General features: G+C 47.4%; 2 protein-coding genes, 1 non-coding gene and 1 pseudogene across 7 annotated transcripts in view; 2 read left to right on the forward strand and 2 right to left on the reverse strand.

Moving 5' to 3' along the window:
- Rd3 (retinal degeneration 3) overlaps positions 1 to 4,022 on the forward strand; it is a 31,793-nt gene extending 27,771 nt beyond the window's left edge. For 3 of the 5 annotated variants that reach the window (NM_023727.4, NM_001177900.2, NM_001303132.1), the window contains exon 3: positions 952 to 4,022. In NM_023727.4, the coding sequence (NP_076216.3) occupies positions 952 to 1,243 (292 nt within the window). In that variant the 3' untranslated portion in view covers positions 1,244 to 4,022. The remainder of the gene's footprint in view (positions 1 to 951) is intronic. The other 2 variants (XM_006497206.4, XM_006497205.3) reach the window with 1 other exon arrangement.
- Positions 4,023 to 8,535: 4,513 nt separating this feature from the next.
- On the forward strand, positions 8,536 to 9,276 carry Gm32460 (annotated as a pseudogene).
- Positions 9,277 to 12,942: 3,666 nt separating this feature from the next.
- Traf5 (TNF receptor-associated factor 5) overlaps positions 12,943 to 17,516 on the reverse strand; it is a gene marked incomplete in the record, with an annotated part of 95,397 nt that continues 90,823 nt past the window's right edge. The window contains 4 exon segments of the mRNA NM_011633.2: positions 12,943 to 13,747; positions 15,538 to 15,708; positions 17,498 to 17,505; positions 17,508 to 17,515. Of these exon segments, the coding sequence (NP_035763.2) occupies positions 13,170 to 13,747; positions 15,538 to 15,708; positions 17,498 to 17,505; positions 17,508 to 17,515 (765 nt within the window).
- On the reverse strand, positions 14,294 to 14,374 carry Mir3473c (microRNA 3473c). The gene has a single exon (NR_039566.1). It is a non-coding gene; the product is annotated as a microRNA 3473c (primary transcript).

Here is a 17,516-nt window from a genome sequence, read left to right on the forward strand (position 1 = left end):
CAGTACAAATTCAGGACCGACCCCAAATGCACAGGAGTTCCTTGTCAGCATTCTGTTTGTAAAGGACAAATCTACAAGTAAAGACTTTGAGTCCAACTCCTCCAGTAGCCCCCAACACTTGCCCACCCCGTGCTTCCTCTCTGAAATTCCCTTGAAAGGAGGACTTTGCCCCTATTTCCTCTTTGGTTTCTGTAGTCTCCGCGCTGGTGCCCCTGAGCTCTCCCATTCTTCTGATTCTATTGATGGTGGAGGCTCCTAAAAGCATTTACTTCAGAAGTGAAAATGGGACAGGGGTAGAGTGCCAAGCTGATGCCAGGGGGCACCTGACCTGGCTGGCTAAACCCACAGTGAGGGGGCACAGGGTTAGAGCCATACTTCCTCTTGGATTTCCTGTCTGCCTCTGCCAAATGCTGGCTCTCTGGAGGGCAGAGGAAAGAAGGGATCAAATGGACGAATCCAGCTCTATGGAGAAATCTAGGCAGAGGAAACAGCTAAAGAGACACACAAGGAGCAAGGAGGCCACCAGCGGCCTTCCTGAGAAGGAGCAGGGCCAGTAGGAATGCAGAGCTTGTCCATCCCCTGAAGAGACACGGAGCTGGGGGGAGAAGGTCTCCATGTTGACACACCATGACATTGCAGACATGCATCTCAGAGTAATCACAGGGGCAGGTGGAACTGGCAGAGGGGTGAACACAGTCTCCCACAGCCAGGCTGCAGTTACAGTGCACACCTCAGAACTTTGTCCCTGTCAGCCATGGGCTGGCTTCAGGCTCCTTGCATATGAGCACACGTACCATGTGAAAAGGCAGGTGTACCCTTTTACAGGTGAGAAAACTGAGGCTCAGAGGTGAACAGAACTGGGATTTGAGCTCAAGATTGACTGGGACAAGAGCAAGGTTGGGAGTTTCTGGCTTGTGAGATGCTCAGTCCATCACGGTCATGTGCCCCCAGGTTCAGGCAGCTGCTGGCTGAACGAGAGCCCGAGGTGCAGGAGGTGGCGCGGCTGTTCCGCTCCGTGTTGCAGGAGGCCCTGGAGAAGATGAAGCAGGAGGAGGAGGCCCATAAGCTGACACGTCAGTGGAGCTTGAGGCCCCGCGGCAGCCTGTCGTCCTTCAAGACCCGCGCTCGCATCGCACCCTTTGCCAGTGACATCCGAACCATCTCGGAGGATGTGGAGCGCGATGCGCCACCCCCGCCGCGCACCTGGAGCATGCCGGAGTTCAGGGCGCCCCAGGCCGACTGACCACCCAGGGCAATCACCCTCAGGAGGAATAACGGGCTGGTGACTCTGTCACTAGCGCCGGAACCTCCCCACCTACCCCAACCAGGAGACCCATCAAGCAACACTGCTAGACCACGGAGCCAACTACCCAGTGAGCACACCTGCTTGGATACCTGGGCAGAGTCAGGACTTGAGCCCTGTTTCTCCGCAAAAAGGTCTCCACTTCCCAGCCTGACACAGACACAAGGCCCACATACTCATCCCAATTTCCGGGATGCCCCATTCACCCTATCCATTCATGGCACCTTTACTGGTGACCAGATGACATTCACTGCAGGGGACCCACAGCCTCAGGCCCAGGGCAGCTGGTGGGGCCCACAGAAGACTGTTCAACCCACTCTTCAGCTAGTGAGTGAAAAAAGGAAGTCTTCCAAGAGTCTCTGCTTTTGCCTTAACTCTGATCCCTCTGATGTGGCATTGTTCTTGCCTCTGAGTCCTTGAATGCTGGACTATGATAGGGTGGGACCAATGTCTACATCTCCATCCACTGGGGCCGAGGCTGCTGTCTGAGAAAGGTGGCTAGGGGTAGGCAGGATGATCATAACTCCCATCCTGCGATGTCATCATATGGAACATGGCCAGTCCAGAGTCAGGGCTTGGAGGCCTGCGAACCTGCTGCTGAAGTCTAGGGATCCTTCTGTTCACACCTGCTCTCCAGCTTCCCTAGGAAGTACCTGAGCAAAGCAGTCCAGGGTAGTCTCCTGCAGCCTCATGCTCTGATGGTCTATGAGTGGATGTCCCCCACCTCAATCTGGGGTAGAAGTAAGGTTCAGGGCAAGCAAAGAGTGTCCCCAGCACCCAGTGCATGTGAACCTTATAGTCCAAATAAAATGCAATGGGAGAAAAATCACTAGGTACTGCATATAGTCTGGCTCAATGGGAAGTCTGCTCTCCTGCCCTCCCCGCCCCTCCTCCTTCAAGGCAGGGTCTCACTATTTTGGCTGCTTCAGCCTCTTGAGTGCTGAGTCTACTGCACAGATATTCTTTTTGAATGATGTGGCTTTGGGTTGCTTCACTGGGATCTGGATAATGATCGGATGGCACATTCCTCTTACCCATCGCTGCCAGGATGAAGGAGCTGACTGGCTCATTAGTATAATCTCTTCTAAACAAAAACATTTTAAACATATCTTCTACTGGAAGATACTGAGAAGTTCACTCAGTTGCCAAACTTTGGATAGAGGTTCAAAGTTGTAGTCGACCCTCGACTACCAGTCAATGTAGGTACCTCGAAAGGGGTTCTGAGAATTAAAGGACAGGGATGAAAGAAAAATGGTGCTAAGACAAAGTTCTGATCAAGGTTCAATTTTATTGCAAAGCAGCAGGCTTATAAAGGCAAAAGCCATAAGCCCAACCCCTAGATGTGACTGATGACGTAGATCACCTCATGCTGACTGCCAATGGCATAGGTTTCCATTTCTCAGAACAGGTTTCTCTTATCAGGGCAAAACGAGAATTCCCAACTCTGGAGGGGAAATTCCACCTGCGAAGGCAAAAACAGCTGATGCGGCAACCCCTCTCTGCAGGTCAGGGCAGAGCCTCCACACAAAGTGACCTGTGTTGTGATGGGGGTTTGCTTTGATTCAATGGGTTTGTGGGTGCTTTGAATGTGACACCAAGAACAAATGGGAAAGGCTTTGAAACAAACAGTTCCACAGTTGGGAGGAAATGTTGAGTGAAGCAGAGCTTGCCAAGCCTCCTGCCTGAGGCCCTTGTGGGGCTTGATTTGCCTAGAGGGAGGTTCCGAGGATCCTCAGGGGAGGACTACTGATTGCTGATTTCTTCTTCCAGGTCTCTCTGTTCTCCTCAAACAAAAGGAAAACCTGAGGTAGTGAGCTTGCTCTTGCATGACAGGCAGCTGCTACTGCTGTCCCTGCCAACCTCCTCAGTACTCTTCTGCTTTGTCCCACCTTAGCTGTGATGCTAACTAAAGCCTGTGAGGGTCTCAGGTCCTGTAAGACTCAGGGCTAACAGAGGTGTCTGCTGAGGGGCTGGCGTTGGCTGGAGGGGAGGGGGAGCCCCCCCCATCCCCCCCGCTGAGCCGCAGCTGGCGCAGCATCCTAGTTCTGGTGCTTCTTACTTGGTATGAGAACTTTTAAGTTCTAGAAAGTAAAGGGAGCCTTAATGCTTATTAATTCTTAATAATATTAATTTCATTTTTGTTTCATGTTTTAATTTCTCAACCCAAAATTTTGGCGGATACTTTAATATGAATCTCAGATATGTTTCTTCATGCCTGAATACTTCAGTGTGCTCTGCAAAAGAGAACATCCCAGAAGTTGGGGATATCTATCTGTCTGTCTGTCTGTCATCTACCTATCTAGGGTGGCATACATCTTTAGCCCCAGAGTTTGGGAGGCAGAGGCATGAAGATCTCTGAGTTCGAGGTTAGTGTAGTCTACAGCATGAGTTCCAAGATAGCCAGGGCTACGCAAAGAAACCCTGTCTTGAAACACAAACACACAGCTGTTCTGCTAGTAAAAATCTACACAAACTTTCATATTATCTAATACCTAGTCCCTGCTGAAATGACCCAAATTCTTCCCAACATATGACTCCTTGCATTTTGTTTCTGAGAGTGAGGGTCTCATCAAATCTCATACATCCACACATCAATCAGAAAATTATGATTTGTTTATGCTCAATCACATAGTGCTCTATAATTCTACAATGGAAGATTGTTTATGGAGTATCATGTTGATAAACAGTAAATTAATAAATTGTGGCCATTTGATAAAATATTTCAACACAAAAGATTCTCTAATATATATATATGTATATAATGTAATTTTACATAACATTAATTTCTTCTCTGGCTTTAGATTTTTAAATTCTTTCATAAATGAGGAAAGCAGCAAAAAGTGCCAACCATTTGCACCAGTAAAGAATAGCTATTAATAGTACATATTTTTACTAATTTGAAATAATAAAAACCTATTGGCCATTCTGGGTAGGGGGTGCATGCTTGGCTTAATACTTCAGGAGCCTTCTAGTGCACACTTGAATCACACACAAGGAGGAAAAAAGGCTGAGGATAATCAGCCATAACAAAACCACATTCTTTGTAGTTTGTTATCATGCAGGTTTGACCTGCATGCTTACTTTAACCCACAAATAGCTACTGCAGTCATTACATGTCATTAATTTTCCATGGAAAATTGTCTTTTAGGCTAGGACATATTTGAGAGCTGTTTACAAAGTCTTAAGAGGAAGAAATGTTTTGCTTCCAAAACACTGTCTTTCTGGAATGTGTGTGTAGCACACTCCATGAGAGGTCTGAGTTTATCTGCCGTATTGGTACTTCCGGTTCCAAACACTTATACTCTGGAGGTCTGCCATGCCTGTTGTTGCTAGCAAGCTGAGAAAGCATGGAATTCTGGGCTGGTCTGAAAAAAGTGCCTGTTCCATGGGGTTGGTGGTCTGGGTCACTATCCGTCTAAGATGTGAAGAACAATATGGTGTGAATATTTGAATCCACATCTTCAGGGACAGGCTGAGTGGAGACTAGGACTGTGCAAGAAAGACTGTGGAGAACACACCTGACTGGAGAAAGGATTAGGGGTGTGCTGCCCTTGTAGGTGTGGAGGCCGGGTCTGATCTGGATGTTGTTGGGGGCTCGTAGGGATATGGTGATAGGCTCAGAGCTGGCCCATGTATCCCACACTCCCTTACTGCATCTGTTGCCACTTCTGTATCACCTGCTTTGTCTCTGCATTTCTCAGAATTTTATCAGCATGGTGCTATGACTCATATTCACTTACTGCACTTGAGGGCTCACCACTGGAAAACCTACTATTTTAAACAGCGGAGAAGAGATAGGATCACCTCCAAGACCGATAATGAAAATATTTGGGACACCTTAGTCATTTCTTATTTCTTTTCTTTCTTTCTTTCTTTTTTTTTTTTTTTTCGGAGACAGGGTTTCTCTGTGTAGCCCTGGCTGTCCTGGAACTCACTCTGTAGACCAGGCTGGCCTAGAACTCAGAAATCCGCCTGTCTCTGCCTCCCAAGTGCTGGGATTAAAGGCGTGCGCCACCACCTTAGTCATTTCTAATGTAAAAGAATAATAAAAAATGGCTCGCAGACGAGGGAGGGAATGAACAGTGTAACTTTTAAAAAGCTGTCTACCAGAAAGTTGGCAAAACATAAGATGCCACCTTTTAGTAAGCGCCCTTAGGTGGATCCGGTGAGGTGCTGGACCCCTGGGAAAAGTTAAAATTGTTACCTACAAATACATCCTTGCCTACAAAACTAAGAGTCTTCCAGTCAAACCACCAGGACACAGAGGTCGAATAAAGAAATCAGGACGACCAGTCGACAAACCTCCACACTCTGGCATAAAAATTGCCAGAGCCAAACCTAAAAAGAAATACACCGAAACCTGAAGAAAAATCACTTCCCTTTAAGAGTAAAGGAAGACGGAAGTGGGCGTGCAACCTGGGGAATTAACCTGCGAAAACACGTAGTCTCAAGTCTGGGGAACCTTCGCCATCCTGTCACAGTCGATTACAAACTCTAGTCCTAAGGCCTGGCTGCTCACCACGCGTGGAAAGGCTCGGAGGGGCCAGCAGCCGAGAGCGCCCAAACAGAACGCCCTAACCGGAAGTGGCCTCAACACCCCCCCACCACCACGATAGGCAGAAGAGCCCTTGGCCCCGCCCTTCGCTTGTTCTCTCCTGCGATGGAAGCCCGGAAGTCCCGCCCAGCCTGGTTCTGTCTGTCAAGCTGCGGGTTGTGGGTGGTGGGCGGGTTTCTGGTCCGCAGCAGAGCAGGGTGGGCAGTAAGAGACACCGTGCGCTTGGTATAGACAGCAAGCTGAAAGTCACATCTTTTGAACACTTAAAGCTATCTATACCTTGTACTGGAAACAAAATGCACATTCACATAATATTTTGTATTCAATGTTGGGAGAGTTGAGGCTCTCCATTCCCAGAGTTACAAGTTCAAAAAATTCCCTGACTTTGGAAAATAAAAGGAACTATAACTAAAAAGAATTAAGCCAGAACTTCAAGGCTTTTATCTTGCAGACAGTGTAGAATTATTGAAGGGGGGGGGGGGAGTTTGCAGTGAATGTCTGTGGAAAACAGCAGTGGTCAAATCATTTTGAAAACATGGAGTGTTTTGACAGCAGAACAGCATTCTGAAACATTCTCGGATGTTCACCTCCTAGACAATTTTTTTCAGAAGATTTATTTTTATTTTTTGTGTATGGGTGCTTTGCCTTCATGAATGTAGCAGTGGCCAGGGCTCAACCACTGATCTGTCTTTCCAACTCCCAAAATATACTACGCCCTCTCCAATATTTCTTTATATTCTCTTCCGTAAACTTTTTTGCTATTACATTTAAATTTTCTTTTTACCTTTGTTGAAAACTAAGACATAAACATACATATTGGCCTGGCCCTCTTCCCTGGAGACTGTCACCTGCTGCTCTGTGTTAGAATTATAATCACCATGGGCACCTCCACATACTGAAGTGGGTTCAGGGGTGATGATACACACAGGGCTCTCCTCGGGGGTTCCTGCCTCTCGCACATGAGCAATCGCTTGTGCTGAGATGTGCTGGAGTGAGATGGAAAAGAGCCTAGGGGTGTGGGTGTTTCCACTGCTATGTGCACGCCCGTCAGGACTGATCACAGGTGCAGAGCTGTAGTCCGGGTTCCTCTGCCTCTCTGTGGCGGGTCACATGTCAAGTAGATGCATCTATCAAGTGCAGCAGTGAGAAGAAAGGCACTATCAAAATAAGGGGCACAGTGACCCAGACAGAGTCACCCTCACTTGTCATTGTGTTCTCAGATAACCCTCCAAGAGCCTCCTGAGCAACAAGCACTTAGCTTCATCTCATTTGGAGGAACACTCAGGTAGCCCCACTCCTGACTCATCTCCCGGTGGACACTGTCTTAGGGTTTCCATTGCTGCGATGAAACACCATGACCAAAATGCAAGTTGGGAGAAGAGGTTTTATTCGGGTTACACTTCCATATTATTGTTCAACGTTGAAGAGAGTCAGAACAGGAACTCAAACAGGGCAGAAACCTGGAGACAGGAGCTGGTGCAGACGCCATGGAGGGGTGTTGCTTACTGTCTTGCTCCCCATGGCTTGCTCAACCTGCTTTCTTATAGAACCCAGGACCACCAGCCTAGGGATGGCACCACTCACAATGGTTGGGCCCTCCCCCATCAATCGCTAATTAAGAAAAACGTGCCTGATCTTATGGAGGCTTTTTCTCACTTGAGGCCCCATCCTTTCAGATAATTCTAGCTTGTGTCAAGTTGACATAAAAGTAGCCAGCGTAGTAAGTGAAATAAACCGTGTTGCCCACCTGCTATGTGTCAGTCATAACTTGTGAGATATAAACTGAAATCAGACACGGACCCTCGCTTAGAACTAGCAATCTTAGCAGTGGTACAGGTACATCAGACTCCTTCCTCTGCCTCTGCTCTGGGAAAACTCTAGGTTGAGATCCACATTCTCACCCTAGAGAATCCACATTCTCATCACATTCTCACTGCATTTGTAAAGTGCTTACTGTGTGTCTGGAAGAGACTTGGGTTTACACCCAAGTTCCTGCACCAAAGGCTCTCACACATGGAGGCAGGAGAAGGGGTGAGGGGGGAGCTGGCTGAGTCCCTGGGTGAGGAGCACAGTGGATGCTTTGTCCTTCTGAGTGGGCACAGTGCATAGAGGGGTGCAGCAGGAGGAGGAGCCCTAGCCCGGCCAGAAGCATGGGCCTGTCAGTTCCTGAGAGGACCCTGAGGTGCTGTGACCTATAAGGCCCAGTCAGAAGTTCTTATGGGCACATCTCCATGACAACAGGCAACTCTGTCCTTGGCAGTGTCACAGCTGGCTGAATCTCCCTACCTCCCCTCACAGCTTTGCTGGGAGGCTCTGTTTTCTTTCTGCATGTGACAGCTTTTGCCCTGTGTTCTGAAGCCTGGGTGCCTGGTGGGGATCTAGCAGGGGTGCCTGGCCCGAGCAGGACCAGAAGCTCAGGAGAGGAAGAGCTTGTGCCCAGAATGTCCTCTTCCTTCCGGTCGGTCTTGTCCAGATCCCATCTCCTCTCCACCTCCCCAGTCAAATTCCAGCCAGGACAGGAAGTGCGTGTTTTGGGACTGCTGTGTTTGTTTCAGCGGAGAAACCATGGCTGGACTTGAGCAGGACAACAGGACAGAACATGATAGAAAACTCAGCCTCTGTGGGCTTGTGAACACTTTCCTCAGGAATATAAACGGTTGTTAACATTTGTTAATATTTAGAAGCCTTTAAAAAATTGTTAGTTTTCGGCGCGGGACTGAGCGCCCTCCGACAGAGCAATCATGTCCCACAAACAAATCTACTATTCGGACATATACGACGACGAGGAGTTCGAGTACCGGCATGTCATGTTGCCCAAGGACATAGCCAAGCTGGTCCCTAAAACCCATCTGATGTCTGAATCTGAATGGAGGAAGCTCGGTGTTCAGCAGAGTCAGGGATGGCTCCACTATATGATCCATGAACCAGAACCTCACTGTTCCGGTGGCCACTGCCCAAGAAGCCAAAGAAATGAAGCCAGCGAACCGCCTTCCGGCCTCGAGCTTTCCACAGCTGTCCTCACTCCCTACCATCTTTCTGATCTTGTGATCATGTCGCTTTCTTATTTCTCACTTTGATATGTAAAGGATACACTGTTTGAATGTGCTGGTATCTGCTTTGCTTCTGGAGTTGAGCCACCAGTGCCACAGCCCTGTCAGATGAGTGTGACCTCAAAGCCCCCGTGTGCTCGGGATCCAGCAGGCCATATTAGTCATTTGGCAGAAGCATGTGAAATCTAGATCATGGCTGTTACAAGGATGGTGTGAATTTGCTGATGTGTTTTTTACTATTGGGTATTATATTTATGATGACTTATGGATTTATGTTTCAATGTATTGGAAACTTTGCATTTTGTCTGACAGATCTCTTCCATGTTACAAGCCTTGATTAAAGAAAGTTTTTTATAATCTTAAAAAAATTGTTAGTTTTCTTTTAACTGTTGACAAAAACTTTTAGCAAGTGTTTTTATTTCAAGGTTAGCACCTTTAGATCTCGCAATGTTGATTTAGTACAACGCACATTACTATTTAAAATGCAGCAGGAGCTAATTTCTAGACACATGTACACATGTGTACTTGTGCATAGAAACATACACACATACACACAGAGAGATGATTATCTAAAAACTGATTTGTCAAATAAACTTTGAAGTAGCATGCATTGTTGGGTACAGGATGAACGCTAACATGGTGAAATTCAGCCATGCTATGGAGGAAGGCACCGGACATGGACACAGGCTGGGCTGAAGATCAGCAGTGGGATGACTGTCCACCATGAGTAAGGGCCTGGGTTCCCTCCCTGACCTCACAATAAAATAAAATAAAATAAAATAAAATAAAAACTAATTCATTTCTCATTACCCGCCTTTGATGGATTGTAGTGTTGTGTCTCTAAATGAGAAGAGAGTGGAAACAGGTTTTCTCTGTGATTCAACTCTTTCTTTTATTCCTATTATTCTTAAAAAAAAAAAAAAAACCTTTTATTGATTTAAGTTTCACCTCACGCACCCAGTCCTGTTCCTCTCTCCTTCCCTCATGTCTACCTTTCTTCCTTGCAACCTCCCCCAACAAAATACACACACACACACACACACACACACACACACACACACAGAGAGACAGAGACAGAGAGAGACAGAGACAGAGAGAGACAGAGAGAGAGACAGAGACAGAGAGAGACAGAGAGAGAGAACAAAGCTAGAAAACATCTCATCGTGGAACTGTAGCGAGTAACAGTGTGTCCCACAGTGTATATCCCTCCTCATCTGCAAATGTTCATTGCAATGAATCACTGGCCTGGTTCGGGGGGGTCTCTGGCTTCTGTGACCCCATCAATATTGGCTCCTCATTAGGATTACTTCTGTTGCTGATCTGTGTCATGGAGATCCTGCAGCTCTGAATCAGTAAGACTGGCCTTTTCAATGTATCCCAGCAATTTGCAGATGATATCTGGGTGGCCCCTGAGCTGGTCAGTGCGCTGACTGGCTCTCCCTTATCTGTACTGCAACACAAGCTCTGAGCACTGCTCTGGCTAGTCCACCCAGTGCTGCCATCGACAGGAGGCAGCCGCAGCTTTCCTGCTCTCATGCCCTTAGGCCTGCTCACCCACACCTACGCCTCCAGAGCTAGCTCCACTGTGCTGCCTGGTCAAGGTGCTGGGCCCAAGATAAGAATATTTTTAGGATGCTTTTTTGCAAGCACATCTTGGAAAACACAACACACGGGTGTGGCTGCATGGGATGGAAAGTGAATTAGAGGCGGTGCTTGTTTGCTTTTCCATCCCAGGACACAGTACCCCAGAACCACAGCTCAGGATGGAGAACTCAGCTCAGCTCACAGCCTCAGAAGCTCCATGCTCTCTCGGCTTCACGGACTTGGGCCTGTGGTGAGGCAGAGTGTTATGGTGGAAGGGCATTTAGATCTGAGAAAGTGGAGGGAGGGGCAGGTGAAGAGGCGAGGGACAAGACATGCCCTTCAAAGGCATAGCCCAGCGACCCACTTCCTCCAGCTGGGTCTCATTACCACCCATAATGCCGTTAGTAATGGATCAATGGAATCGACCACTGATGAAGGGAGATGCCACACATACACACCACACATACACACACACACTATACACACACACACTATACACACACACACACTATACACACACACACACGTATATATACATATATATGTATATATATGTATGTATATACACATACATACAGACAGACATGAAATAGTGAACAAACCACAGAACCCCCCCCAGTCTGGCCTGTGGGCTAGAGACTGGACTCCTAGATTACTCTAAGTACATGGCCATCACTGCTCACCAGCAAAGGTACAGTGTATTTCTATGCTACATCTGCTTTTTCAACTTCCATCCTTTGGGACAAGTCCTGTGGCGTGGCTCTAGAATCTTCACTGATCACAGAAGAGATTAAGAGGATTGTTGGACTCACAGAGGCTAGTCAGGTAAGCAGTTTCTACTTAAAAGCAGTATTTTATTTTGTGTGGCTGGGTGCTTTGCCTGCATGCATGTCTGCAAACATGGATGCAGTACCCACAGAGGCCAGAAGAGGGCACCGAATCCCTTGGAATTTGAGTTACAGGTGGTTGTGAGCCTTCCGAGTGAGTGCTAGAAATTGAAATTGTGTCCTCTGAAAGAGCAGCCGGCAGTCTTGACTGCTGAATCATCTCTTGAGCCCCATGTTTTACTTTTAAGATTCATTTATGGTTGTCTATCTGTGAGCATCTATGTGAAGGTGTGTGCAGATGCCCACAGAGGCCAGAGAGAGGACATCAGATGTCGGAGCTGGAGTGCCACCTGACATGGGCACTGTGAACTGAATTCAGATTCTCTGGAAGAGCGGCAAGCACCCTTAGCCACTGAGCCATCTCTGCAGCCCAGGTTCTGTCTCTTACACAGGTTAAGCGCCATCTACAAGAGCATAGCCTCCCCTGTGCCTCTAACGTGACCCTTGTCCCAGGACACTTGTCCTTCCGTGCTTAGGAGCCAATGTTACATGAGCAGTGGAGGATGGCACGGATCCCATTTTCAGTCAGGGCAGGAGGGCAGATCAGTCTGAGGCTTACTGAGCTGAAGGGACAGACAGACCCAAAAGACCAGCGGGTCTCAACCTTCCCAAGGCTGTGACCCTTTAACGCAGCCCCTCATGTTGTGGTGACCCCTAACCATAAGATAATTTTTGTTGCTACTTCATAACTGTAATTCTGCTACTGTTATGAATGGTAATGCAAATATCTGTGATTTCTGATGGTCTCAGGCAACCCCCGAGAAAGGATCATTTGACCCCCAAAGGGGTCGTAACTCACAGGTTGAGAACCACTGCAAAGACAGATCTACAAGAACCCGGTCATTTCTGCTCTCAGAGCACTCAAAATGTTGACAGGAAACTCCGCAAGTTTCTACAAATGCTCATTTTTTGGTCAGCATATGAATTTAAAAGTTCTTCCAGAAGAACAGAAGGGTTCAGACAGCTGCTATCCATGGTGAACAGGTTCCCCTTTTGTCCTTTTCTCATATTTTTCTCTGTCATAACAAATTTGCTCATCCTCACACCCACTGCCATGCAAAGGTCACCTGGCTGAGTTGTGTGAACTGGTATAGTTGACAATTTTACCTAAGAAAATACTTCTCACCTGGTCAAACCTAATGAACTCTGAACTTTCGGTTCACTAAACATCCACTCCTTGGCACCCATTGTGTTAGTGGAGAAGGACGAAGAGCCGACCCATTTCCTAGCTGTTATACAACTTGGCAAACTGTGCTTACATGCAGCTAGTGGATCCTGTATAAAACACAAAAGGGCGATGCGATTTCCAAGCGGTTGGCATCTCCCTGAAGATCTGTGGTCCAAATGCAGCATATGTAGCTACACTGCCCACACTTGACTGGCACAGCCTGCCTGTCTCTTACAAGATGGCTGCTGCAGGCCTAGGCTCAGGTGTGGAAGCACTGAGTCAGCTGATAAATGACAACGAGTGTCAGTGGGAATTCTGCCCCTGTATCAGTCCCGTTGAGCACTGGACTCCCTGAAAACACTTCCCAGACTTCAGTGAGAGAGAGGAGCCCCAGGCCTTGTTGTCAAATTATTATAATTTTTTGGAAGATACAAAAATATAAATAACAGCAATATTTCAAGAGTTTAAAGTTTCAAACCAGGGAAGGATCCAAGATAAAAAGATGACACATCAGACATCGGAGGCAGGAAGACAAGAACAAGAGCCTGCTCAGTCCAGAGGGCTGCGCCCAAGGGACAGCCACACCTTTTCCTGTGCTGAGAAGTTTCCTTATCAGGTAACACTACAGATCCTCCAAGTCAGTTAAATCCACGGCCACTTTCAAGAACAGTGTGTCGTCTTTAATGTAGGTGTTCTTGGAGTTCTCCAGAGTAGAGTGCGACACAAAGCGGGGACAGCCAGAGGCAATGTTCATCTCGCCATCTGGCCTTTTGAAGCTGCTGCTGTTGGGGTCAGCTTTGAAGGTCTCCACAATATGGTTCTTCTTGCCGCTCTGGTCCAAAAGCATCAGGGTCACCCTCTGCCTGAACGGCCACTGCAGCAGCGAGTCAAACTCACCGCGCATCACCACAAAGTACAGGGACAGGTGCGTTCCCTTCCCCGACCCGTCCCCGTTCAGGTACGCCCTGGCACAGAGCCGGTAGCCGCAGCGGCTGGTGTAGAAAGGCTGGCTGAAGACGGACACTGTGTGCCCCTCCACGGCCTCCCTCTTCTTCACCCTGTAATCTGTCACCTTCCAGATGAGCTTGCCACTGTAGCAGGCGCCCTCCAGCTGCTTAAACCGCTCTTCGTTCTTATTCAGCTGTGCTTTGTGGATATTAATGTGTGCGTCGTGCTTGCTGGTCTCCCCCTCTAAAAGAACTGGAAGGAAACACAGGACAGGAGGCTGCAGCTCGGGCCTGTCATCTGAGCACTACCTGTGAACTACTACATGCATTGCTAACATTAACTCAATCGTGGTAAGCTGACGCCAAGCAGACATGGATGTATCCTCCCTCTTCACTCTCAGCTTGCCTGAGTATAAGACACATTGGACATTCACCTCGAGTGAATTCTCATGCTGAGCCTTGTGCCCGTCTAACTGTGTGTGTTTGTGTGTGTGTGCATGCATGCACACGAGTGTGCTTGTGATGTAAGTGTCTGTGCATACTTGCATGTGTTTGGCTGTGAGGTGCTTGTGGCATACAGAGGCCAGAGGTTGATACTGAGTGTCTTCCCCAGTAGTATTTCAGTCTTTTGATGTAGTTCTCTCACTGAATTAAACCCTGATATTCTGGCTAGCTTGTCCTGGAGATCCTGTGTCAGCCTCCAGAGTGCTAGGACCACAGGTAGCCCTCCAGTCCACTCAGCAATCACATGGCTACAAGGATCCAAATTCTAGGTCATGTGTGCAGCAAGTGTGTTATCTACTGAGCCATCTCCCCAACTCCTATAATGAATTTTACATTTAAAAGACTTATTATGGGGGCTGGAGAGATGGCTCAGCAGTTAAGAGCACTGACTGCTCTTCTAGAGGCCCTGAGTTCAAATCCCAGGAACCACATGGTGGCTCACAACCATCTGTAATCAGATCTGATTCCCTCTTCTGGTGTGTCTGAAGAGAGCAACAGTGTACTCACATACATAAAACAAATAAATAAATATCTTTATAAAGTCTTATTATTATTGTTATTGTTGTTACTGTTGGTGGTGCGTGCGTGCGTGCGTGCGTGCGTGCGTGCGTGTGTGTGTGTGTGTGTGTGTGTGTGTAAGTGAAGGCATGTACACCATAGTATACATGTGAAGGTCATAGAACAACTTTCAATAGTTGGTTCTTTCTCTCCACTGTGTGGGTTCCAGAGATCAAACTCTGGGTGTTATAGTTTCAATGAGTTGTGTGTCCTAAGTCCTAAGCATTGGAATACTTGGTCCCCAGTTGGTGGGTTGTTTGGGGAGGATTAGGAGGTGTGGTCTTATTGGAGGAGGTGTGGTCTTGTTGGAGGTGTGGTCTTGTTGGAGGAGGTGTGGTCTTGCTGGAGGAGGTGTGGTCTTGTTGGAGGAGGTGTGGTCTTGTTGGAGGAAGTGTGGTCTAGTTGGAGGAGGTGTGGTCTTGTTGGAGGAGGTGTGTCACTGGGCTTGGGGTTTCAGCAGCTGCTCCAGTGCCATGCCTGCCTGCCTGCTGTTTCTCTATGAGATGGTGGTAAATTCTTATTTCTCTGCAATCATAAGCCCAAATAACACTTCCTCCTACAAGTTACCTTGGTCATGGTGCTTTGTCACAGCAACAGAGAAGCCACTGATACACTGGTCATCTCGATTGCATAGCAAATCACCTGCTAAGCAATCTCACTGGCCCCAGTGCACCAAAGCCTAAGACACCCATCACCTCTCTCCCTTGTTCTTAATGATTACCACTCCCAGCTCTTGGGACTGCCTGGGCCATTTCAGTCTCGTCTGACTCCACACACATGGTGGAGACCCTCATTTTCTGAGGCAGCTAGAATCTCATGCTGCTTCACAAACAGGATTCAGCCACTGGGCAACCCAGAAAGCTGGTTGTGACTTGTTAGCTTCTACCACAAATGCACACAGACAGGGAAGCCATGAGAGGGAACCCGACTGCTTCATACACACACACACACACACACACACACACACACACACACACGTACCTAATCTCTGGTCACTGGCTTCCAGCTGGGTGATCCTCTGTTTCACGCTGTCAACCGCATCCACCAAAGACCTCAGATCAAGTCGACTTGGCTGCTGGTTAACTATTTGTAGCAGCTGCCGCACCTGCGCTTCCAGCCAAGCTGACTTGTCCGTGTGACTGGTGAGAGCCTTGCGGTACAAAAAAGAGAATATGTCTTGGAAACGAGACATCGGATTTGTAGCGTGTTGACTGAATTTTAACACAAACATTTCACATAGAATGATCCACTCATGAAATGGAAGTGGCAGTGTCCAGAGAGGGGGTTCAGTGGACATGGCAGAGTCAGCAGCTGCCATCTTCTTCTTCCTTTCCAGGCTGGACTCCTCTGGTGAATTTCTGAGCTTTCCCCGATGTGTCTAAAGTCTCCCCTCCATGTATTCACATGCACTTTGTGGCCCTCTTGCCTTAGCCTTGCTTCCCTCAGAAGAAAGTTTCCTTTCTGTAAGGAGGTCAAGATTGGGCAGGAGCAGGCAGAGCCTACACACTCTATGGATCTTTCACATGGAGGATATTAATCTGTCTGCCTTGCCCATATAGTCTTAATTCCACCCTATTGCTCTCTGTTTAGGAAAATGTCAGAACTAATAGTGTGATAGGTTCCTTTTTTTTTCCTAGACATACTAACACATACATATACATATGTGCACACACATCTGCACATACGTGCCCAGCACATGTAGAACAGGTGCATACATGTATGTATATATGTATATGCTGTGGTGAAGAAGAATAAAGCTTCTATGGCCTAGATTTCCTGGAACAATACACATTTCAAACACATTGCCCATGTTATATGTCTTTAAATCACTACAAATCTGGTCATGAGAGAACTTTTATTTGTTAGGGGTCCATTTGTGGTTAGTTAACATTCAGGATTCATCGAGTGATGTTTAAGGCATGCCCTTCCCAAAGGGAATTAATGATTTTACACACATACCATGGAAGTATGGTATAAACGTTGCATTTACCAGCATGGGTATAGATATACTCATGTACGAGACAGTGTTACTGTCAGCTGCAGAGGGCCACACACATGCGGTATTCTCTCTGGTGGTCCTTGGCCACACCCAGAAGAGACAAGGGTGCCAGAAACAGAGCAAATGGGACGAAGTGCTGAATGGGATGTGGGAGAGCTGCACTGGTGCCCCTGGCATCACCCACGTCTGGTGGCTTTTCTATGCATTTGAAATGGTTTTCATGTTAAAAGCTAAGAAGAAAACCCCTTGCTGCTCACTAAAAGCTGATCATAGCTTTGAATGGAAAAAGCCATATCTCACCCGGATGTTCTTTCTTTTCTTTAAAAGATTTATAGTTAGGCTCATTCATCTTATTTGATGTGAATGTTTTGCCTGCATGTATGTCTGTGAACTTCATATGTGCTTGGTGTCCGCAAAGGTCAAAGTTGGGTATTGGATCCCTGGAACTGGAGTTATGGATGGTTGTGAACTCCCTACCATGTATGTGCTGGGAATTGAACCTAGGTCCGCTGCAGGAGCAGCGAGTGCTCTTAACTGCTGAGCTATCTCTCCAGCCCTTCTCTTCTTATTCTTCTTCTTTTTTTAAAAAGATTTTATTTATTTATTATATATAAGTACACTGTAGCTGTCTTCAGACACACCAGAAGAGAGCATCAGATCTCATTACAGATGGTTGTGGGGCACCATGTGGTTTCTGGGATTTGAACTCAGGATCTCTGGAAGAGCAGTCAGTGCTCTTAAACTCTGAGCCATCTCTTCAGCCCCTCTTCTTTTCCTTTAAAAAATTATTTATGTGTATGTGCCTGAGTGCATTGTATTGACCATGTGTATGCAGGAGACTGCGGAGGCCAGAAGAGAGCATCAGATCCTTTGGAACTCACAGTGCAGGTGGTGTTGAGTCAGCACTTCCACCCCTGGGCCATCGTCTTGCCAGCTCTTACCGGACATTTAGAGGAAAGTC

The sequence above is a fragment of the Mus musculus genome, chromosome 1, assembly GCF_000001635.26.
Source record: "Mus musculus strain C57BL/6J chromosome 1, GRCm38.p6 C57BL/6J".
NCBI classification, from domain to species: Eukaryota; Metazoa; Chordata; class Mammalia; order Rodentia; family Muridae; genus Mus; species Mus musculus.